Source organism: Chiloscyllium punctatum, chromosome 10, assembly GCF_047496795.1.
Source record: "Chiloscyllium punctatum isolate Juve2018m chromosome 10, sChiPun1.3, whole genome shotgun sequence".
Classification (NCBI taxonomy): domain Eukaryota; kingdom Metazoa; phylum Chordata; class Chondrichthyes; order Orectolobiformes; family Hemiscylliidae; genus Chiloscyllium; species Chiloscyllium punctatum.
The window spans coordinates 29167520-29193601 of record NC_092748.1 but is presented as its reverse complement, the minus strand read 5'-3'; the positions used below and the strand labels follow the sequence as shown (position 1 = coordinate 29193601).

At 41.3% G+C, this 26082-nt stretch overlaps 1 protein-coding gene across 3 annotated transcripts in view; it reads right to left on the bottom strand.

Annotated features, from left to right (window-relative positions):
* vps8 (VPS8 subunit of CORVET complex) overlaps window positions 1-26082 on the bottom strand; it is a 554976-nt gene that overhangs the window by 93101 nt on the left and 435793 nt on the right. For all 3 annotated transcript variants that reach the window (XM_072578743.1, XM_072578745.1, XM_072578746.1), the window contains one exon: window positions 1972-2025. In XM_072578743.1, coding sequence (XP_072434844.1) covers window positions 1972-2025 — 54 coding nt within the window. The remainder of the gene's footprint in view (window positions 1-1971; window positions 2026-26082) is intronic.

The following is a 26082-nucleotide window of genomic DNA, read 5'->3' as shown; positions in this document are numbered from 1 at the left end:
ACTGTTTGATACTTGGAGGATTATTCCTGGCCAAACATCACAGGCGTAGCTAACTTCCAGGTTTATCCAAGGAACAGGAAAAGCTCTGCAATTGTGCCACAACATTCTGAGCCTATCAAATCAGGCTGTTCCTTGGCAATAACATCAAGAGTCAAGATTAGAGTGGTGCTGGAAATGCACAGCAGGTCAGGCAGCATCCGAGGAGCAGGAAAATTGATGTTTCAGGCAGAAGCCCTTCATTAGCACCACTCTAATCGTGACTCTAATCTCCAGCAGTCTTCACTTTCACCTAATAACATCAGGATACCAGTGGAATCCGATCTCTGATTAAAGGCAGTATTTTCCGGTTTGGAATTCACGTTTGATGACAAACATGGAGAAAACCGCCATTTCCATTAGGGGTTGGGTCAGCTTTTCTCATGTAATTATATATTCAGAAGCTCATTATTTATGCACGTAAGGAGCAAGGTGAATTTTATGGTGGAGGCAAGCAGAAGACTGACACCACTGCGGTCACCTTACAGCGTTGGAGATCTTAGCGCCATATTTAAAACGCATCCAGACAGTCATTGCAAGTCAGAACATCACCTGGGCTCTCAGGTTGGCCACCTGTAGTTAATTCTGTTGGTCCTTTCGCTGTTCCCAGTGAGCTTCTCTCCCTTCCTTGGTCAGCCGGTCTCCCTTGGCCAGACAAATTTACAATTTTAGCCAGCCACCTAACTCAGCGCCCATTACACGTGAACTTCCCTCTCTTAGTCATCCTCTGCATCCAGTGGAAGTTCCACCCAGTCTCAAACATGGTCTGGCAGTGACGATTGTTCTCCCAAATAGGATAAAGCAGGAGCCACTCACTTCAAAGATCAGCAGGTACAGACCCTCACTTCTTGCACAACAGTTACATGCAGGTCAGGAATGGGAATGTATGCACGTTGGTTTGCAAAGAATTTAACTGAGATGCAGAACACTATTGTGGCAATTATGAGCATACGTAAAAATACAAATGCAGCACGGTACCCGACATTTACCACCAGGAAGTTTGACCTGTCTTTAAAATGTTAAGAACTGAATTGTAAATGCTCACCCCATGACTGGGAACTTTACTTTTGAACCTATCGTGCTACCTTGTTTCCTGCTTTCAGAGGAAGATTCCACCTTGATTGCCTGCTGTAAATCTCTTCTTTGTAGGTAAAAGCTCAAGTATATACTAAACCATTACTTACTGAACTGGTTTTGTTAGAGTATGGTTTAGCCTTTGAAGATACCCTCTGATGTTTGTTGATCCCATGTGTATATCCAGTCTATGTTCTATTTGGAGATGCTGGTGTTGGACTGGGAGGTACAAAGTTAAAAATCACACAACATCAGCTTATAGTTTAACAGGTTTATTTGTAAGCACTAGCTTTTGGAGCCTTGCTCTACCACCTGGTAAAGGAGCAGTGCTCCTAAATCTAGTGCTTCCAAACAAACCTGTTGGACTATAACCTTGTGCTGTGTGATTTTTAAACATGCTCCATTTGCCTTGTGTTTCTGGACTCTGAGCAATCACCAGATCCAAATTCAGCAGATGTTGACTGCATGCTATTTTGGCACCATTGAATGCATAATATTTAGAAGTTACTGGCCTTTACACGTGAAATGGACAGCAAGAACCACTGTCAATCATGTTGAAATACAGAGATTATTCGCTGATCACTTCCTGGAACTGTGTGCTTTTGTTACCCAGGACACCAACTGATTGTAAATGAGTAATAATTAATAAAAAGAACCAAAACTCATACACAAGACTTGATGAGTCAAATGGATTCCTTCTGTCCTGTACTCATTTTTGATTCCATGATTCCATCAATTATAGGAAACATCATAATGGTTCTTTCTTTCCTTCATCTGGGGTGCTACTATTTTGATTCTTTATTCAATTCATAGCATTTCCTTTCTTGAAATGTAAACTGTTTAGCACATTAAGTGTCCTACCTTCTTGCTGTCAGAGTTTCTGCTGTTTGCATAGTAGGCAGACGTTACTTTAATCTAGAGAAGAAAGAAAATAGAATATCAAAGTTACAATAATAGACCTTTTCAGAGAATCTTAATGAGAGGACTATTAGTTCACTCTTCTGGCTCAAACATTGAAACAAAGCAGTACCTTTGCATGTGCCAAATGCAACTTTGCAAAATACATCGTAAAACCAAGAAATGAAAAATCAAGAAGTGAACATGAACAGTTAACCTAAAGGGAAAATGAAGCTGCAGTTTCTTGTTCCAAGTATGCTTCCAGACCTGCTGTGTACTTTTGTTTATAATTCTTAAATCCATTAATAGTGCTCCATTCAAAGTTTTAGACCTCTGCATGGAATATTTTATTACACGCTGTTGTTGTTGTGCTAGATATTCATGTTCAGTATCATGCTCCTTAACAGCAGATTCCAAGTTTTTTTACAATCTGGAGTACAACTCACTGATTGTTTGGTCACATTATTTGACAGCTCAGGCTTTACAACAAAAAAACCCACAGATGTATGAACGAGATATTGTTTAATATAATCTAAAAGATTTACAACAAAGAAGAAGGACATTCAGCCCACAATAAAACCAAAATAGTGTGCATGCTGAAAATATAAAATAAACATAAGAAGTGCTGGAGAAACTCAGCAAGCTTGCAGCATCTGTGGAGAGGGCAACAGAATTAATGGTTCGAGTCTGATAGGACTCTTCAGGAGTTCTGAAATAGTTAGACCCGATTTGGAATGCTAACTGTACTCCTCTCTGCAGAGATGCGGCCAGATCTGCTGTGTTGCCCCAGCATTTTTGGTTTTTATTGATTTGCATTCAGCCCATCATATTCATGCTGGTTACTGCAACAGCATCACAGTGTGTCCCACTCTGTCCTTCTGATACTGCTCCTCTCTAAATAAGTTTTTTTTTCTCTCTGAATTGCTCCTTGTTATTTTCCTAAGCTGATATAAATCTTTTTATGATCACTATCTCCTAAATGTTTCCTTGCAGACACCTAATCTCATATCTGCTGCTGTAGTGAAATTTATGTTAAACTAAAGTCTACTGCTGAAGTGATTCCAACATCTGTGAAGAGAATGGAGCTTCAAAAGATCTAAAAGATCTGTCTAAACTTGGCCATATTTGGACAGGTTGTAAAAGGTCACAAAGCCGAGAACAGATCACCATAGCAACAAGAACCAACTCAAGCACATTTACATTGTGTAAACCAAAAGAGAACAAATAACCTAACAATGCTGCGAGATGTATTTTTAGTTGACAAGTCACTAGCCCTTAGCAACATTTAAAGCACCTTTAAAAGGTAGCTGAATTTAAATTTCAAAGACACAGTTCCAGTATGACTGCTCCAACACAGTCTTTTGCATCCTGCTAGCAGATCCTTACCAGATATCCTCCCGAATATTCAAGGTCTCCGCAGGTATTTTGCTGACTACCTCCTAGACCAGTCGCTACCCCACTAGGGAGCAAGTGACACAGTGGTAATATGACTGGATTACTAACCCAGAGGCCCAGTCTAATGATCTGGACTCGTGGGTTCAAATCCCACCACAGAATCACAGGTGTGTTATGGCGCAGAAAGTGACCATTTGGTCCACCATGCCTGCACCAGGTCTTCACACGGCCATTGTTAATCAGTGTCAATCATCTGCTTTTAACCTATACCCTTGTACACTATTTCTATCCAAATAATCATCTAATGCCCTCTTGAATACCTCAAATGAACTCAATTAAAAATCACTCAACACCAGATTATAGTCCAACAGGTTTATTTGGAAGCACTAACTTTCGGAGCGCTGTTCCTTCATCAGGTGGCTGTGCAGCAGGATCATAAGAGAAGAATTTATAGCAAACTGTTATGCAACTGAAACAATATATTGAACAAACCTAGATTGCTGTTAAATCTTTCATCTTTTAGAATGGGTTGCAGGTTTTAGTTCATTAATATGTAAATCCCAGAATTTTCTGGTCATATTCTCGAGATAAGCTAAGGTTTATTAAAAAAAAAGGTGACATCTCAGCTCACCTCCACATCAATGAACTTGCCTACACCACATTTTCAATCATTCCATACCGTAACTACTTTAGTGTGTGAAAAAGATTTTCCTAACTTCAGCCTTGCTTCTTTTGCACATTGCTTTAAGGCTATGCCCTCTTATTCTTGTTCCGTTTATGAGCAGGAACAGCTTCTCTGCATCTACTGTATTCAGGCCACATAAATTTGAAAACCTCTATCAAATCTTGTCAGCCTTCTTCTCACTGAGATAGACAGGCAGGAGATTGGAAGAACACAGCAAGCCAGGCAGCATCGGGAGGGGGGAGAAGAGTTACACCTGAAATGTCGACTACTACACCTCCTGTTGCTGCCTCGGTTGCTGTGTTCTTCCAGCCTCCTGCCTGTCTATTTTGGATTCCAGCTTTTTTTGTCTCTTCTTCTCTCTGAGGACATAGAACATAGAGCATAGAACAGTACAGGCCCATCGGCCCTCTATGTTGTGCCCAACATTATTCCTACTCTAAGATTAAGCTAACCGACATACCTTACATTTTGCTATCATCCATGTGCCTATCCAAGAGTCCCTTAAATATCCCTAATGTGTCTGACTGTACTACCACTGCTGGCAATGCATTCCACACACCCACCATTCTCTGTGTAAAGAATCTACCTCTGACATCTCCCCTCTACCTTCCTCCAATCACCTTAAAATTATGCCCCTTTGTGATAGACATTTCCACTCTGGAAAAAAGTATTTGGCTATCCACTGTATTCTATGCCTCTCATCATCTTGTACACATTTATCTCATCTTTCTTTTCTCCAATGAGAAAAGCCCTAGCTCGCTCCACCTTTCTTCATAAGACATGCCCTCCAGTCCATGCAGCATCCTTGTAAATCTCCTGTGCACCCTCTCCAAAGCTTCCACATCTCTCCTATAATGAGGCAACCAGAACAGAACACAATATTCTAAGTGTGGCCTAAGCGGGGCTCTGTAGAGCTGCAGCATAACCTTGCAGCTCTTAAACTCAATCCCTCTGTTAATGAAAGACAATAGTACCAAGTTCTTCAAACTGTGCTCACGTGGACTGACCAGGGCCTGGGGAGAGGCAGGTGAAGGAGTCCTCTGGCAGCAGCAAGGCCAGGATGAGCCAGACACGGCTCCACCCCAGCCCGGGGTCTCCTGGTGAGCGAGGATCAGATACCGGGCTGACTTCCCTGGCCCTGACTCGCAGGCTGCTAGGCCCGGACACCTGAAGGAGTAGAAGTGTCGGTGAAAGGGACAGAGGAGGACCACAACCACAGATGGACGGCAGCAGCAGTGTCTGGAGGAACATCAGATGGGGAACAGGAGGTATGGAACCCATGCATTACCAGGCCCAAGGCTCCAGCTCGGATGCGGCAGTCGCTGTAGTGAAGATCTGTAATGGAGACCCTGGAGCCTGTTACAAAGACCCCAGAGCCCATTACAGAGATTCCCACCGATGTCAAGAAATGCCTGGAAGAGCAGCGGAGGAGGAACCATAAGAAGAGAGAAAGATGAGCTGTACCCCGGTAAAATCTTACATTATATTCAGTGTTTCAAGATGGCCCCGGAGCGTGGCATCAATTTGCATAGAACATGTGATCAAACACTCTCACAGTATTTTTATATACACATGACAATAAATCTAAATCTAATCTAAATCATAACTAAAGTTTCTCATTACTGGAACCATTCTTGTAAATAGCTTCTGTATTCTCTCTCATGCATTCACATCTTTCATGCAATATGACGCCCATCACTGTACACAATACTCCAGCTGAGATCTAACAAGCTTCTTATACAAGTTCAACATCATCTCCTTGCTCTTGCCCTCTATGACTCTATTAAGAAAGCCATGGACATTGTATACTTTAAGAAATGCTGTCTCCGATTGTCCTTCAATGATCTGTCGACACATAATACCAACTCCCTCTGCTCCTGCACCCTCTTTAGAACGATATAATCTATTTTACATATTCCTCCAATGTTCTTCCTACCAAAATGCTTCACCTCCTACTTCTCTGCATTGAACCTCATCTGTCACCTATTTGCCTATTCCATCAACTTGCCAATGTCCTCTTGGAGCTCTACAATGTCGTCCCACAGTTTACAATTCTTCCAAGTTTTGCATCATCATCAAACTTTGAAATCGTCCTCTGTGCACCAGGGTCTACATCATCAATATATATGAGAAAAAGCAAGGCTGCCGTTACCAATTGCTGGACCGATCCACTAAACACTTCCCTCCAACTGAAAAGTATTCCTTGACCATCACTCTCCATTTCCTATACCTCAGCCAATTTTGCATCCATGTCACTATTTTCCCTTTTACACTATGACTTACAGCTTTCCTCACAGGTCTGTTGTGTTGCACTGCATAAACATTCCTCACATTGATCTCTTTTGTTGCCTCTTCAAGTAACTCCAGTAAATTAGTTAAACATTTAGAAATCAATGCCGACTTGTCCAAATCAATCCTCCTTTTTCCATATAGCAATGAATTCTAATCCAAATACCAGTTTCTAGAAACCTCCCCACCACCACCAAAACTGACTGGTCTGTAATTTCTGGGATTACCCTTACATTCTTCCTTGAATAAAGCTGTAATGTTCACCATTCTATTGTCATCTGGTACTACCCCAAATCCAGGGAAGTTTGAAATACTATAGCTAGTGCCACTGTAATTTCCATCTTCACTTACTTCAAAATCCTTGGAAGCAACTCATCTAGCATCAATTTTAAGTATCACAGTCTGTCCAAGATCAATTTTGAACCCTTCTATCAACAGAGTTTCCTTCTTTGTCATTATGGCCTGGGAATATTCTCCTCTTTTCTAAAAATAGATGCAAAGTATTTATTTAGCCATGCCTTCGCCTTCATGTATACATTTTCCTTTCAGTCTCTAATCGCCCTTACTGCTCCTTTACTTACTTTTTTGCTATTTATATACCTACAGAAAATTTTTAGATTCCCTTTTATCTTAGCTGGTAGGTTTTCAGAATTCTTCTTTGCTTCTATTATTTGCCCTTTAACCACCCTCCTAAACCTTCACTATTCCTCTTGGTTCTGAAATGTATTTTTTGCCGTACACTTATCATAAACAACGTTTTTTCAAATGCTAATTCTAACAACTTTGTCACCCGAGGAACTCTGGCTTTTTTTGTCCGAACTTTCCCACTTGAGGGAACATACCTTGGCTGTGCCTAAACCATCTCCTCTTTCTTCAGTTCCTGTCTTTTTCCTGCTGACCTCTTGTTCCAGTCAATCCTGCCCAGCTCAGTTCTTGCTCCACTGAAGTCAGCTCTCTGCTGATAGATACTTCCTTACTCTGGATTGTTGCATTTTGCTCTCCACAATGATCACAGCATTTAAAATCAGTTCATGAAACTGTACCATAAAATGGTCTTGGTGACTAAAAAATACTCAAATGGTTTACTAATGCCCTTTAAGAAAGAAAATCTGCCAACTTTACCTGGTGTGGCCGATCTGTGACTCCAAGACAGGTAGTTGACTTTCTGAAATGGCTCTCCAAACCACTACAGGCACTTAGGGATGGACAAGACTAGCTCTGCTAGTATTGCCCATACATCATAAAATAAAAGTCAACAAAAAAATGCCTAAACATGTAATAGATTTGCTGTGAAACAGATTTATATTGTGGAATTTTCTGAGGGAGACATCTGATTTCTAAATGGCAATGCATTTTGGGAATTCAGAAGGAGTTGCTGTATTATTGTTAAGGGAATTCTACTTCATACATAAACTGAAGCTATTATTAAATTTCTAATGAAAATCTTCAAGAGTATTAATAAGAAATGAACGTTTACTTTATAACACCATGGCTTTAGGGGAAAGAAACCATTAAAATTAAACTAAGACTATCCCAGATTAATGAGCAGAATCACATCTCTGCTCTGGCTCCAGTTTTTTTGTACTATAGCTGTTCTGCGTATGTTCTGAGAGCTGGACTGGTTATCACTTGGTATGGAGTCAAGTACAGTTCATCAAACTGCTTTAGTTCACAATGATAATGAATAAAATAATGAATTAACGTCATAAATATCATCTAATTTCAACAAAATGTTACATCTTTTCCCACAGAACACAGAGAATGTGAACCTTGACAAAAACAAATACGTAATAAACCTAATACGGCAGTTGCATTCAAGAGTCATAGAGTCACATAGCACAGAAAGAGACCCTTTGGTCCAACCAGTCCACACTGACCATGATCCCAAACTAAACTGGCCTCACCTGCCTGCACCTTGACCCATATCCCTCCAAACATTTCTTATCCCTGTACTTAACCAAACCTCGGTGGTACTCACAACCACCACTTCCTCTGGAAGTTCATTATACAGTGTGGATTGCAATTGGAAAAAGAAGTCTCCCCTCATATCTTTTTAAAATCTTTCTCCTGTTACCTTAAAAATATGTCCCCAGTCTTAAAATCTGCCACCCCAAGGAAGAGACACCTGCTATTCACCCTATCTATACCCCTTGTGATTTTCTAAACCCCTATAGGGTCACTCCTCCACCGTCTCCACTTCAGTGGAAAAACATCCCAGCCTGTCCAGCCTCCCCTTATAACTCAAACCTTTCGTTCCCAACAACCTCCTGGGAAATCTTTTCTGAACTCTCTCTAGCTTAATAATATCCTTCCTAGAACAGAGTGACCATGGTACTCCAGAAGACACCTCATCAACACTCAGTACAACCTCAACATGACATCTCATCTCAACTTTCATATTCAAAGGTCAAGCAATGAAGGTAGGAAAGCGTGCTGAATGCCTGTTTAACCACCCTGAATCCCTAGATCTCTCTGTTCTACAATACAACCCAATGCACTACTAGTAATTGCGTAAGTTTACCTTTGTTCCTTTTACTTAGAATATATATGTGGGAAAAATAATAGAAGGATATGTATTAAGGCAAATAAGATAGAGTGGGAGGAAGTTTGGAAGGAAGTTAAATAAGACCCACTGGGATAAACAACCTACTGTCTATGCTGCTCAGTCTTTTCTTTGGCTGCTTCATTCAGCTACGGATCCACAGCCCTCTCCTTCAGGCACTGATTTTATGACAGGTGTGGTATCCTGTGGTCTCTGGCATTGCCTGGCCCTGACCCACATACTTTCTCTCCTCTGCTAGCCAGACGTGATGCTCCCACTAGTTTTGGGTGAGAGACTGGTTTGTTTAATTCAAGCAAGGCCAGTTGGAAAATGTAAACCATATCTAACTCCTGCTTCAGGATCTCATTTTATCTTGAATCAGGCCCATGGTGGGCTACAGTTCTGTAAGAACTGCTAGGCCAATGCTATTTTAAACCCAAAACCATTATAATGGTTGACTGTTCACAGTACCTGCATATTCATTTCTCCATGGTAATTCTCATTGTAATTTCTGGCACCCAGATAAGCAGGTTTGTAATTTTTGAGAAGATTTGTAGCTCAAGTTGAGGTTCAAATGTAAGTTTGCTCGCTGAGTTGGAAGGTTTGTTCTCAGACGTTTTGTCACCATGCCCGGTAATATCATCAGTGAGCCTCTAGTGATGCGCTGGTGTTCTATCCTGCTTTCTATTTATGTGTCTTGCCTGTTAAGGCGGTTGATTAAAAAAAAATGGAAATGATATCACTCTCCTTAACAGACCAAGACACACAAATAGAAAGCGGGACATTACACCAGCGCTTCATTGGAGGTTCACTGATGATGTTACCCAGCATGGTGATGAAATGTCAGAGAACAAACCTACCAGCATAGCGAGCAAACTTACAAGCAGATATGCATGTTTCCAGTAAGGGGAAAATAGGCAAAGTTCAGGAGCTGACTTTCCACCAGCCTGGGAACAGTATACCAACATAGCATCACACCAGTGAACTATCTGGACTGTATAAATCAAAAGAACAATAATTAAAACTGATCTCTCCTCACCATACATCAACTTGGACACTAATTGACTGAGCCAGAGTGGTGGGAGAAAGTGAGAGCTTTCCAGGTTGTCGTTTAATAATACAGATTTTACTTAAACTGAATGAGATTAATTGATTTTGGCAATGAAAGGCAATGATACTATAATATATAAAGTATAAATTTAAAATGTTTGATGATCTCCAACTTATTATCCATTAATTTCCTTATGTCACCAATATTAATCACTTTAATCAGCCAACTGCTTGATAAAAATGCACAAAATAATTACCGTACAGAAGCAAATTAAAATATGCCCAATTTTAAGGATTTTTTTGTGAGCAGGTGCTGCTGTATGTTGGGATAACAATGCACAATAGCCCACGTGACAACACAGTACCATTAATCCAATTTGGAAGAGTTTACAATGGCATCATGGTTGGCACAGGCACGATGGGCTGAAGGATCTGTATTCTTGTGCTGTACTGTTCCATGTTCTCTGTTCAACGGCATGTGAGAAATACAGCTGATCTACTGTAGTTCAAAACCTTCCAGCAAACAATTTTGAAGGCTCTGTCTTTGAAGGGCTGAATGTTTGAAAACGTTGGGGGTAATTTTGAGGTGGTAATTAATTGGCTGCCCTTGATATGACTCATCCCATCACGTTCTCCCCGATTTCAAAAGGAATAGAAATCAGGTGGGCGATGTAACTGTGTGGACCCATTTACATCATTTTCTGCCCAGTTTACCAAGCTGCACCCAACCACATTAAGTCTGTTTCAAAACGCCCTGGAGGAAAAATAAAATACAAGGTCGCCTGTTTCAGAAGTCACTTGAAGTTCGTGCCTGAATATTAAGTCTGTCCTCCGGCTCATGGGTACTGCCCGACTTGCTGAGTATTTCAGCACATTCTGTTTTGATATAACAGTTTCCTCCTCTTTAAATATTCCAAGATAATTAAAAAAGGTGAGAGCGAGGAATAGAATGAGTCACCGCAAATCCAGATAAGGAAAAGAAACAGCATCATTATTTCTCATTAATAAATCTGCTTTTAGATGACAAGAAAATATAAGGTATTGTTTAATTCATTGTGACTCAATTTCTGCCTGAAGGAGCTGAATAAGATAGAATGGTCATAACTTCATGCTTGTCTTTATTAGGTAAGCAATAAAATACATTTCCATTTGATGAGTACTTTTAATCCTTGACCTTTAAATGTAATGAAATTGTCGCTGTCATGTCAACCTAGAGGTAAAACATCTTTGCCAGAAAATAATTATGCTTGAGTTGCACACTGGCACCCTGGGACACATTGCAAAAAGAAAAATCAGACCTGGAATATTGAATTAAGATAAGATTTCAGGGTGTTGTTCAGTACCCCCATGAGACAAGCTGCTGCATCAGAGATGTGATCTAACTTTTGTTCACTATGTATGGTAGTTAATTTGGGAAGTCAATTTGTGGGCAATATGCAATATAAACCCAGGGCATTTCCATACAGTATTTTATTGTACGACATGTACCATAGCAGGAATATCTCAAAGGAGGAAACAGAAAGCTGAAATGTGAACAAGCAAAATTAGAATTTATTTCATCTGATTAGAAATGAAAATATGATCGAATGATGCCACCCTATTATTTGCATTTTCTCACAATGCCATTTTTAAAGCTTTGATTCACCTTGCTGGTATATTTACAAATTTATTTTTAATCCATCCTTTCTCTCTTACAAACTAAGACTGAATTCTTCACAAAACAAACCAACCAATAAATTTGCCAGCTGCCTGTGCCAGCTGCAAATACATGACACTGTGCAACTGAGAAGAAATTTCTATTAATAGTTCAATTAGTTTTTGCATTGGTTGCAGGTTAGTTTCTATGCAAGAATACATGGGGAGATGGTGGTCCAGTGGGGGTGTCACTGGACTAGTGATGTCGAAGTGTAGGTTAATGAACTGGGGAATGGCAGATGATGCAATTTTAATTAAATTAATAAATTTGGAATTAAAAGCTAGTTTAAAGGTGAGCATTAAGCTTTTGCCAGTTATTGCAAAAGCTCATATGAGTTATCAATGTGGGAGAAAATCTGAGCAAGCCATTTAGCTCTACAAGACCATAATGAGGTCTAAACAACTTAATAAAACCAGAGGCACTTGGGAAGAATGGGAACTGGGAAAGACAATGGCTCTGAAATGTCCTCCCAAAAAACATCTGGGCACTTGGATCACAACTGGGAGAGCTGTCATGCAGATTAGTCAAGCAATAGCCTGACACTACCATACACATGGAACCATGCCTGATAGACAATGTCCCAGACACCAGTATCATCAATGGTGGGCATATTTTCTCCCACTGGCTGGACAAACCCACCAGTGGTGTCAGCACTGTGGTTTACAGTCAGGAGAGTGATGCTCTGAAAGTCCTTAACATTGACTCTGGACCCCATACCGTGTTGTGGCTTCTGATCAAATATGGCCAAGGAAGTCTCTTGCTGATTACTTTCTACACTAAATTGGCAAAAGCTTTGAGGGTGGCAAGGACACAGATGTTTTCTGGGTGTGTCTCCAATATGGATCACCATGAGTGGCTTTGCAGTACTCCTAATGACTGACCCAACCAAGCCTTTAATGACAGCGATAACATACCAAAGCTGAGGCAGATGGTGAGGAAGAAAAGAAAAAGGAGAGAAGGAAAAACTACTTGACTTCTTCATCAGTAATTCACCTATTGCAGTTGCATCTATCCATGTGATGACCACATTGAAACTAAAACCCAATGTCACACTGAAGGTATCCTTTGTTGAGTGATGTGCATAACTGCGTGTTAAGCGGAATAGATTTCGATCAGATGTAAAAAATCCAAGCTGGGTATCCATGAGGCATTGTCAGAAGTCTGCATCAGCACCACTGCACTTAGCCACTAACCTCAGCGCCCTGCATAGTCTCCACTTTAACATTACCATCAAGCCAGGAAACCAGCCCTGGTTTATTGAGGAGAGCAGGAGGGCATGCCATAAGCAATAGATTACAAACCTAAAAATGAGGTGTTTACTCAGTGAAGTACAAGACAGGTAAAAACAATAACTGCAGATGCTGAAAACCAGATTCTGGATTAGTGGTGCTGGAAGAGCACAGCAGTTCAGGCAGCATCCAAGGAGCAGCGAAATTGATGTTTCGGGCAAAAGCCCTTCATCAGGAATAAAGGCAGTGAGCCTGAAGCATGGAGAGATAAGCTAGAGGAGGGTGGGGGTGGGGAGAGAGTAGCATAGAGTACAATGGGTGAGTGGGGGAGGAGATGAAGGTGATAGGTCAAGGAGTACGAAGTACAAGACAGGACTACTTACACTCCAAATTGCAGATGTAGCATGCAATTTATAGGGCTAAATAATCCCTCAATCAATAGATTAGATCTAAGCACTAGAGTCTTTCCACATTCAATTGTAAGTTTTCACTTAATTCATTCTTGGGGTATGGTTGTTGTTGGATAAGCCAAAATTTATTGTCCGGTTTCAGAAACTGGACCTAAGACCGAGCTCTGAAACTAGACATGCTCTGAGCCAAACTGTTTCAGTCCAGATACAACACCATTCTATTCTCAATCATCAGCAAAGTGATGAAAGATGTCGTCAACAGTGCGACCAAACAGAGTCTGCTCACTGACATCTAGTTTGAGCTCTGCTGGGGCCACTGAAATTGCGATATCATTACAAATCATGGACAAAAGAGCTGAACTCCAGAGGGAAGAGGAGAGTGACTGCCATTAATATCAAAGCAGAACATGAATGGGTATGACATTAAGGTCCCGTGATAAAACCGGAGCAAATGGGAATTAGAGGGAAACCTCTCTGCTGGTTTTAACCTTACCTGGAACATAGGAAGATAGTTGTGGGTTTTGGAGGTCAGTCACCTCAGCTGCAGGAATTCCTCAAGGTAGTGCCCTAGCCCCAATCATCTTCAGCTGCATTATCAATGACCTTGATTCCATAATAAGGTCAGAAGTAGGGATAGTTGCCAATGATTGCACAAACTTTAACACCATTTGTGACTCCTCAAATACTTCTAAAATGCAACAGGATTTAACAATATCCAGGCTTGGGCTGACAAGTGGCAAGTAACATTTGTAACAAACAAATGCTAGGCAATGAGTGCTGCCAAAAGAGACAATCTAACCACTGCCCCTTGACATTCAATGGCATTACCATCTCTGTATCCCCCAGTGTCAAAATCCTTGGGGCTACTATTGATCAGAAACTCAACTGGACTCACCGCATAAGCATATGACATTAAAATAGGTGATATCATGGACAGTAAGGAAGGTTGTCAGAAATTGCAGCAGGATCTTGATCAGCTGTGGAAGTGGACTGAGAAATGGAAAATGGAGTTCAATATAGATAAGTGTGAAGTCTTGTATTTTGGAAAGTCAAATCAAGGTCGGAGTTTGATGATGAATGGTGGGGCCTTAAGGAGTGTAGTGGAACAGAGGGATCTTGGAGTTCAGGTGCATCGTTCTCTGAAAGTGGAGTCATAGGTAGACAGGGCAATGAAGAAGGCTTTTGGCACACTGGTCTTCATCAGTACAGTAGTTAGGAAGGTGTGTTGCAGTTATATAATACATTAGTGAGGCCGTACTTGGCGTATTGTGCTCAGTTTTAGTCACCTTGTTATAGGAAGGATGTTATTAAATTGGAAAGAGTGCAGAAGAAATTTACAAGGATGTTGCTGGGACTCAAGGGACTTAAGGTACAGGGAGAGGTTGGATAAGCCAGGACTTTTTCTTTACAGCGTAGGAGACTGAGGGGTTGGGGGGGGGGGAGGCGGGCAGGGGGGCTGTGGATCTTATAGCAGTGTATGAGATTATGAAAGGCACAAATAGGGTGAGTGCACTCAGTCATTTTCCCAGGGTTGGGGAATCAAGGAGTAGAGGGCATTAGTTTAAAGGTTAGAGGGGAAAGAATAAAAAGGAACCCGAGGAGCAGCTTGTTTTACACAGATGATGGTACACATATACAGTGAGCTGTCAGTGGAAGTGGTTGAGGTGGGTACATTAACAACAGTTAAAAGGCATTTGGATAAATACATGGATAGGAAAGAATTAGAAAGATATGGGCCAAATGCAGGAAATGGGGTTAGTGTGGACGGACATTTTGCTTGGCATAGATCAGTTTGGGCCGAAGCGTCTGTTTCCATGCTGTAGGACTCTATGACTCTAAAGGCTAGGAATATTAAGGCAAGTAATTCAGCTCCTGACTCCCAAAGCTTGCCTATTATCTGCAAGGTACAAGCGAGGAGTGTGATGAAGCACTCCCCACACGCCTGGATGACTGCAGCACTAACAACATTCAAGAAGTTTGACACCATCCAGGACAAAGCACCCCACTTGACTGGCACTACATCCACAAGCATCCAAACCCTTCATCACTCACGCTCGATAGCAGCAGTGTATACTATCGACAAAATGTACAGAAGCAATTCACAAAAGATCCTCAGACAGCACCTTCCAAACCCATGACCACTTCGAACTGGAAAGGCAAGGGCAGCAGATATATGGGAATACCACCACCTGCAGGTTTCCCTGCAAGTCTTGCACCAACCTGACTGGGTTCATAGCGCTGGTCAAACTCCTGGAATTCCCTCCCTAAAGGCTTTGTTGGTCAAGTTGAAGCAGTTCAAGAAGATAGCTCATCACTACTTTCTCAAGGGCAATGAGGGATAGGCAATAAATGCTGGCCAGCCAGCGACAGATTATTTGGTCTTACGAGTGAATAAAAAAGACAAGTTTCCCACCATCTAGATGCCTGACTTTGCTGTGCTCTTCCAGCACCACTAATCCAGAATCTGGTTTCCAGCATCTGCAGTCATTGTTTTTACCGAGTTGGAATTATCTCACCGTTCTTTCACTATTCACTGTCAAAATCCTGGAAGTTCACATGTTAACAGCACTGTGGGTGACTCCACACCCTAAGAACTGCAGTGGCTCATACATACAGACAGCTCACCACCACCTTCACAAGGGCATTCAAAAATGGCATTATATACTGGCCCAGTCTCTGGTGCTCACATCCCGAGAATGAATAGATATTAAAAAAAACATGACTTGGAAGCAGCCAAAAGGCAGTTACAATTCAGTTCACAGAAATGTGAAGCACTGCATTTAGGAAAGAATGAAAGCACATTTACCCCAAAGAGATAAGACAGAAAAGATTAGAGGTATAAATAAATATATTTTTAATCATGTAAACGCAGATGGAAAGAGATGTGGGACTGTGAATAGAAAAGCAAGGAAGGTGAATTTGCATTAGGCATTTGTTGTATAACTGTTCAGGGTGTTGCACACAGTTCTTCACAACGCAAAAGATATTTAAGCAATGGAATGCACAATGCAAATATTCTGCAGAATTATATCAAATTCAACAGGCAACAATTATGAAAAAACCCAGCTTTTTCTCTGGGAAAGGATAAGGGGAGATCTAAATTTCAAAACAGTGGATTTGAGAAAATAAGCAGTGAGACAAAATGTGCTTACCATCAACAATGAGACACAATTTGTTTCCATCACAAGGGTTGCTAGAATATGGAACATTTTATCAGAACTGGAGATATTGAGAAAGATCCTAACAGTTTAAAAGTTTATATGTATTGGAAAAAATATAACAGAATGCATGAAACTGCAGAAGATGGTAGCTCCTCTTAAAAGGTAAGGGGTAAAAGATCAAGTGCTCTTCCCCATCACTGAAAGTTTAGCAATTATTTCCTTATTAAAACTGATTTAACCTATTACATCAACCACTTGAGCTTAGCTTCTCCATCACAGACCCTTGACGGTAATTCTATTACCTAGCTAATTCTATTGCTGTGTCTCATCAGTGAATTCCAATCATCCTATAATAAGTCTGTCTTTCACAATTTGGACCAGTGTTTTGCTGCCAGACTTCTTTTCAGATGAGATATTTAAGTTCTCAGATTGATCGAAAAATAATCCCAATGCACAATTTTGATGGGGATTGGGGCTGGGGAATTCTCCCTATCGTCAAGGGATAATAATATTTGTCCCTCAATAATCATCACAATATCAGGTTATTTGGATGTTTATTCATTGCTGTTTACGGGATCTTGATTCATGCAAATTGGATGCTGTGAGTTTGACATTACGACAGTGTTTGTATGAAAGGAGTTACATGCTATTTTCCTTCCAATTTCTGCACTGCTGCACAGCTCATCATGTTTTACAAAGCAGTGGCCAGGAAACTCTGAAATGAATGCATTGGCACAGCAAATGGCATAAGTGGACCTTAAGAGTGGCAGCTTAACCACGCACCTTAGAGGGAACATTGGCTATATGTCTATTTTTAATTTCAGGTAGCAATCCAATTTAAATGAAGCATCCGACAATAACACAGATATAATTGCAATGGTCTATGCAACCAGAAAGGATACATCATGTAAGATTGTGAATTAATACTTCACTTCGCTAGTACTCTAAAGATGCTACTGAATTAAAATACCTTCCAAACACCTGGCTGAAATACGCTAGAAGACAGGTCAATCAATCAAACAAAATTACTCTTTGATTTTTGTCTCTTCAGAATTTTACAGCGTCTGCATTTCAAATCCATTTCCCTACCACTGCTCATCAGAGCGGGAAGGTTATTAAAAGGGTCAGTTGCAAATTCTAAGGGTCAGCAAACAGGAGAACAAAGCTGCCATCAGACCCTTTAAAGGATTTTCAAACTCTTGCATACTCTAGTGGGTTTTACTGATTTATTTAATAGGTAAGATTCTGTTCTATTTAAGTATATCTAAGCTTTCCTGATGGACTAACCTTTTTGAAGTTGCTGTGTTCATTACCTGTACTATACTGTCATGCAATTCATACAATTTTCCCATTAATTCTGCTCTCCTTCCTATCGAAAGGATGTTATGAAACTTGAAAGGGTTCAGAAATGATTTAAAAGGATGTTGCCAGGGTTGGAGGATTTGAGCTGTATGGAGAGGCTGAATAGGCTGGGGCTGTTTTCCCTGGAGCGTTCGAGGCTAAGGGTGACCTTATAGAGATTTATAAAATCATGAGGGGCATGGATGGAGTGGGGGGAGGGAAGAGGTTTAGGGTGAGACGGGAAAGATAAAAAAGGGACCTAAGGGGTAACCTTTTTATGCAGAGGATGGTACGTGTATGGAATGAGCTGCCAGAGGAAGTGGTGGAGGCTGGTATAATTGCAACATTTAAAAGGCATTTGGATGGGTATATGAATAGGAAGAGTTTGGAGGGATATGGGCCAGGTGCTGGCAAATAGGACTAGATTAGGTTGGGATTTCTGGTCAGCATGGACAAGTTGGACCAAAAGGTCTATGACATGCCCATTTTTTGATGTCCCCAGTTTCACAGAAGCCAGTATACAGCCAATTAATTCACTTCACATGATATTAAAATATGACTGTACTGGATTTGGCAAAGATGATGAGCCCAACAACTGTAGCATTGAAGATATGTTTTAGAACTAGTCATATCCCTAACTGAGCTGTATAAGTACAACTACAACACTTGAACCTATCCAACAATGTGGACAATTGCCCGAGGATGTCACTCGACATGTTTATTAATTCTCAGCAGAAGTACTGGGTGGAATCTTCCAGGCCTGCTTGGTACTTTGAGAAGCATTGGCATGGGAAGTTAATTTGTAAAGAAGCAACAATTTAGTTTCGCAGTGGTGAGTCAGAGTCTTGCTAACAAAGTTCTTAGAGTTTTTAGGTGCGTCAGCTTTCCTGGGATCTTACAATTGGGAGCACGCCACACATAGCCATGAGCACCTCAGCCCATTTGGGTTATACTCAAGGGCACAACCTCACTCACCAAAAATTGGAAACACTCATGTTCTCAAACCTGATTATATGTACAGGAGGTGGGTATCTGGCCAGGAAGACAATTTTTCCTGTAAGGTCTGGTCAGAACTAACTTCTCTTGTTATTTAATGTAGGGCCATATTACTGCAGATGCTGGAATCTGTACTGAAAACAAAAAATGCTGGAGATCACAGCGGGTCAGGGGGCATCCATGGACACAAAGAGCAAACTGACGCTTCGAGTGACTCTGCATCAAAGCTATTCTCTTTCACTTTGTACATCTTTGTGACTTCCCATTCATGACTGGTGTACAAAACTATGCTTGCCACATTCTGTCACCATGTCCTCTTTCCCTCTAGTGGGCATTTCATCTGAACTACCAATATCTTTCCCCCCCCAACTACCCCTCCTCACCAATACCCCCTCCCCTCCCCCCACCCTAACTACAGCATAAGACCATAAGACCATAAGACATAGGAGTGGAAGTAAGGCCATTCGGCCCATCGAGTCCACTCCGCCATTCAATCATGGCTGATGCGCATTTCAGCTCCACTTGCCAGCGTTCTCCCCGTAGCCCTTAATTCCTCTAGACAACAAGAACCTATCAATCTCGGCCTTGAAGACATTTAGCGTCCCGGCTTCCACTGCACTCCGTGGCAATGAATTCCACAGGCCCACCACTCTCTGGCTGAAGAAATGTCTCCGCATTTCCGTTCTGAAATGACCCCCTCTAATTCTAAGGCTGTGTCCACGGGTCCTAGTCTCCTCGCCTAACAGAAACAATTTTCTAGCATCCACCTTTTCAAAGCCATGTATTATTTTGTACGTCTCTATTAGATCTCCCCTTAATCTTCTAAACTCCAACGAATACAACCCCAGTATCCTCAGCCGTTCCTCATATGCTAGACCTGTCATTCCAGGGATCATCCGTGTGAATCTCCGCTGGACACGTTCCAGTGCCAGTATGTCCTTCCTGAGGTGTGGGGACCAAAACTGGACACAGTACTCCAAATGGGGCCTAACCAGAGCTTTATAAAGTCTTAGTAGTACATCTCTGCTTTTATATTCCAACCCTCTTGAGATAAGAGACAACATTGCATTCGCTTTCTTAATCACAGACTCAACCTGCATGTTTACCTTTAGAGAATCCTCGACTAGCACTCCCAGATCCCTTTGTGCTTTGGCTTTATTAAGTTTCTCACCATTTAGAAAGTAGTCCATTCCTATATTCTTTTTGCCAAAGTGCAAGACCTCGCACTTGCTCACGTTAAATTCCATCAGCCATTTCCTGGACCACTCTCCCAACCTGTCTAGATCCTTCTGTAGCCTCCCCACTTCCTCAGTACTACCTGCCTGTCTACCTAACTTTGTATCATCGGCAAACTTCGCTAGAATGCCCCCGGTTCCCTCATCCAAATCATTAATATATAATGCGAACAGCTGTGGCCCCAGCACCGAACCCTGCGGGACACCGCTCGTCACCGGCTGCCATTCTGAAAAAGAACCTTTTATCCCAACTCTCTGCCTTCTGTTAGATAGCCAATCCTCAATCCATCCCAGCAGCTCACCTCGAACACCATGGGCCCTCACCTTGCTCAGCAGTCTCCCGTGTGGCACCTTATCAAAGGCCTTTTGAAAGTCCAGATAGACCACATCCACTGGGTTCCCCTGGTCTAACCTACTTGTTACCTCTTCAAAAAATTCCAACAGGTTTGTCAGGCATGACCTCCCTTTACTAAATCCATGTTGACTTGTTCTAATCAGACTCTGCTCTTCCAAGAATTTAGAAACCTCATCCTTAATGATGGATTCTAGAATTTTACCAACAACCGAGGTTAAGCTGATTGGCCTATAATTTTCCATCTTTTGCCTTGATCCTTTCTTGAACAAGGGGGTTACTACAGCCATCTTCCAATCGTCCGGGACCTTTCCTGACTCCAGTGACTCTTGAAAGATCTCAACCAATGCCTCTGCTATTTCCTCAGCAACCTCTCTCAGAACTCTAGGGTGTATCCCATCGGGGCCAGGAGATTTATCAATTTTAAGACTTTTTAACTTTTCTAGCACTATCTCTTTCGTAATGGCAACCATACTCAACTCAGCCCCGTGACACCCTTTAATTTTTGGGATATTACTCCTGTCTTCCACTGTGAAAACTGACGCAAAGTACTTGTTAAGTTCTCCTGCTATTTCCTTATCTCCCATCACTAGGCTCCCTGCATCAGTTTGAAGTGGCCCAATGTCTACTTTTGCCTGTCGTTTGTTTCTTATGTACTGAAAGAAACTTTTACTATTATTTCTAATATTACTGGCTAGCCTACCTTCATATTTGATCCTCTCATTTCTTATTACACTCTTTGTTATCCTCTGTTTGCTTTTGTATCCTTCCCAATCTTCTGATTTCCCACTGTTCTTAGCCACTTTATAGGATCTCTCTTTTTCTTTAATACATTTCCTGACTTCCTTTGTCAGCCAAGGTTGTCTAATCCCTCCCCGGTTAATCTTTCTTTTCTTGGGAATGAACCTCTGTACAGTGTCCTCAATTATACCTACAAACTCCTGCCATTTTTGCTCTAGTGTCTTCCCGGTTAGCCTCTGCTTCCAGTCTATTTTAGTCAGTTCCTCTCTCATGCCCTCATAATTACCTTTATTCAACTGTAACACCATTACATCAGATTTCGCCTTCTCCCTTTCAAACTCCAGACTGAACTCTACCATATTATGGTCGCTACTTCCTAAGGGTTCCCTTACTTTAAGATCTTTTATAGAGTCTGGTTCAGGGGATAAGTGCTATCCCCTTCACACTTCACATTAGCTCTGATGAAGAGTCATCTAGACTCTAAACGTTAGCTTGCTCTCTCTCCGTAGATGCGCCCTGAGCTACTTTGATCTCCAGCACTGTTTGTTTTCAGTTCTTATGTTACTTGGGCCCTTCATAGACAAGCTGCTCCTTTGTCTAAGTGTTTACGGTGTAAGGTGGAAAGCCTGACCAAATCAAGCAGCTCATCAGAATTCTCAGTTGTGTGCAATCCTGCTTGGTATAGTCAAATGCTTGAAAAATGTGTTGCTGGAAAAGCGCAGCAGGTCAGGCAGCATCCAAGGAGCAGGAGAATCTACGTTTCGTTCCCAAAGAAGGGCTTATGCCCGAAATGTCGATTCTCCTGCTCCTTGGATGCAGCCTGACCTGCTGCGCTTTTCCAGCAACACAGTTTTCGGCTATGATCTCCAGCATCTGCAGTCCTCACTTTCTCATAGTTAAATGCTTACAGTATAAAGTGATGAGGCTGACTAGGGCCATTAGCCTGTTCAAGTGAAGAGGCAAAACGAGTTGCTGACAGTAAACCTGACCGGGGAAAGCAAGTGAAAAGGGCTCTGAAATGTAACAATAGCAGGAGTTCATGGAACTGGGAGTTAGGTGAAAAGGAATGGTAGGGAATAATACAAAAAAGAATGTGGTTGCGAGATACTGGAACAATCCTGGGAAGTTGAAGGAGTAGCATGGGATGTACAGACAAAAGTCACAGTGATAGGGGCAATGGGGACAAGGAAGGGTGTGAGCTGTACATTAAGGATAGGGAGCACAATGGGTTAATTAGGTGGGTTGACTAGGGAGGATGAGGTGAACTGAATGTGGGGAAGTGTGGGTTAGGATAGGGACTTTGATACAAGTGGTAGTTGAGCAGAGCAGGAATGTCAAGGGAGATAACAAACAGAACAACTGCCAGATGGGATGTCAGAAGAAAGGAGATGGCCATTTATGGACGGGGGAGGGAGGAGAGTGTATTCCACAGCGGAGAAGAGAGGTTTGATGACTTGAAGGAAAAGTTTACAATCATCATCTTTTGATCCATCAATCAGATTTGAAAATAAGACCTCTCTGAGAACTCACAGGGCAAATGGAACCAGAGATAGTTTGCAGGTATTGCTGCACAATGTGCAGGTACCCAAGGAAATCGAAACAGAAACTGAAAAATACTTTTGGGCAAGCACTCGGTGAAGGGCTTGTCACTGAAGGGAAATGCTGACTGCAGAATAAAGGTGAATATGTCCTTACAACTCCATGTTGCGGCTGTACAGGTCGTTGGCTAGGCCACTGTTGGAATATTGCATGCAATTCTGGTCTCCTTCCTATCAGAAAGATGTTGTGGAACTTGAAAGGGTTCAGAAAAGATTTACAAGGATGTTGCCAGGGTTGGAGGATTTGAGCTATAAGGAGTGGCTGAACAGGCTGGGGCTGTTTTCCCTGGAGCGTCAGAGGCTGAGGGGTGACCTTACAGAGATTTACAAAATTATGACGGGCATGGGTAGGATAAATAAACAAAGTCTTTTCCCTGGCGTTGGGGAGCCCAGAACTAGAGGGCATAGGTTTAGGGTGAGAGGGGAAAGATATAAAAGAGACCTAAGGGGCAACTATTTGACACAGAAGGTGGTACATGTATGGAATGAGCTGCCAGAGGAAGGGTGGAGGCTGGTACATTTGCAACATTTAAAAGGCATTTGGATGGGTATATGAATAGGAAGGGTTTGGAGGGATATGGGCTGGGTGCTGGCAGGTGGGACTAGATTGGGTTGGGATATCTGGTCAGTATGGAGAGGTTGGATCGAAGGGCCTGTTTTCATGCTGCACATCTCTATGACTTTATGACATGCCACCAGTGCTTCACTGGAGACTCACACTATTCATGTCACCAGCGAGCGAACTTACATACTTATGATAACCATTGTACAAAAACAGAAGTTAATGGAAAAGTTCAGCAGATCTGGAAGCAACTGTGAAGAGAAGTCACAATTAACATTTTGAGTCTGGTGACCCTTCCTCAGATTTTTTAACAAAAAAATATCACCCAGAGACTCATTAAAAGTTGTCATTGATCGTATACCAAAAACTTTGTGCTTTCTCTGGGTCCTCAACAGTAAGTCAGACTTAAAATTCCAAATACAATAAAATAAAAAAAAATCAAGGTTACAAATGCAGACAGTACAACTTTTAGGAAAGCATTGTGAATGGGACATAATTCAAAATCAGAAAACTGTTCATTGTTTTGTTTTGAATGTAATTTACACTAATGCTGCTTTTTAAATGGCAACTGCTCTTTACAGAGTGTCATGGGAATCATTTATTCTATGGTTAAAAGACATTCGCATTAGTACATACATTGGAAACATTTGGAGGGGAGCAGTCAGGTGGGACTAGTTTAGTTTGGGATTATGTTCAGCATGGACTGGTTGGACCGAAGGGTCTGTTTCCGTGTTGTATGATTCTATGTGAAAGACAGTATATGATGCACCTCCAACAATGCAGCATTCTTGTCATGCTGCCCTGAAGTATTAGCTAAGGTTTAGCCCTGAAGTTTTCTGTAATTTTTTCTCGATCCATAACCTTCTGACTCAGAGGCAAAAACCGTACTGACCCAAGATAAACAGAGCCAAAAGAGACTCGAATTTTTTTTTCAATGGTCCAATGATGTCTTTCAATGAAATTACATCACCAGGTTTCACGTTTGGTATGTAAACAGTTAAATAAAGATAGCATTTCCCATCAGGCAACACTGCATTTGTTCAGATGGTGTACGCTGCCCCTTATCCTTCCACATCCCTGTGCTCCCCGTGGCTTTTCCTATTGACAGCCCAGAATGGGCAGAGAGCTCCTGCAGCTGGAATTAAATATAGAATTTTCCCATCGTCTTTTATGGTATATATGTAAAGGGAAAAGTCAACGGAATTATATACAACAATAATAGAAACCAAAAAGTGCTTATAAGGATGTATGTCAAAGAATACAGATGACTCACAGTGTATAACTATTACATGGTCAAGTTATTCATTTCTGCAGTGGTGACGCTCCTGAGTAAACAAAATCTTTAAATAATACACATTGCAGAATTTAAATGCCATATTTATTAAGTTGTGAATTCATTTGCATGTTAGCGGGAACAGCCAGCTATCGATATGTGACGATGCGATGTGGAAACTAATGAATCAATGAGTAATGCCTTTTTAAGCAAGACATGATTTGTAGTTAATCATTGGAAGTTCCTATTAAGAGTATGGAATTGGATCATTTAATAACCTAAAGTTCATGCCAGTTATTCATACTGGTTATTGAAAATAGTCATGCTGGAAGGTTTACATTTGCTCCATTTAATAGTGAAGTTGAGCTGCGATGAAGTGTTTAATTTTCAAAAAGAGGAAATGAGCTTCCTGAGCTGGCAGTGATACACAGGAGGCAAGAAACAGAAATTTGATTGCTATTTGTTTAACAGTCCCTTGGTTTTCACTAATACATGTGAAATCAGGAGTTGGCAGGGTTTGGGTGTGGCCAAACAACGTAATATTTCTTTTAAAAAATCTCACCCTATAATGGGAACTGCTACTTAGGTGTGTTATTTCCTTGATTTTTTTTATTTATGTCAATTTCGACACTTTGAGTCACACCACCTGCAGTTAACCAGTGAGGTTACTTAAAGATGTGGAGGTGCCGGTGTTGGACCGGGGTGGATAAAGTTAAAAATCACACAACACCAGGTTATAGTCGAACAGGTTTATTTGGAAGTACAAGCTTTCGGAGCGCTGCTCCTTCATCAGGTAGCTAATGGAGTAGGATCATGGGACACAGAATCTATAGCAAAAGATCATAGTGACATATACTGATGTGACATATTGCATCAATATATCGCATCAGTGTATGACATGATGACCCTTTGCTATAAACTCTGTGTCCTATGATCCTACTCTACTAGCTACGTGACAGAGGAGCAGCACTTTGAAAGCTAGTACTTGCAAATAAACCTGGTGTTGTGTGATTTTTAACTTTGGTACTCATAGAGGAAACCATCACTTGTTACACTGCAATTACATTGAAACTGAAGTATAATTTGGCCACCATAGCAGCAAACTCTGGAATGTCAATATAAGTTGGAAAATCTAATACTGGGACATTGTTCTTAACTGATATCACAAGAATGGCTGAATAGTGAGAGCATTTCTAGACAATGCTCACTAAGTCCAAGACAAGAAAAGCAACAATGTTATTGCAATTAATATTTACTAAGAGCTACAATTGCACAGGAATGGGCAGTGCTTAAAAATCACCCCTTTCAACTTGCTTTCATTTTTAATTTGGTCTTTTTAAGAATAATCAGTTTATATTTTTACTATGAGTACTAATGTTCCAACAAATCGTCCACTCAATCCAAGACCTCCACAGACTTCTCCCATGTTGTAATGAAGTAGTGCTCAAATCTGTCATCTATTTCAGAATTTCATTCAACAACTGGCTTTGCATCCCTGCTGAGAATACACAAGTGGCATG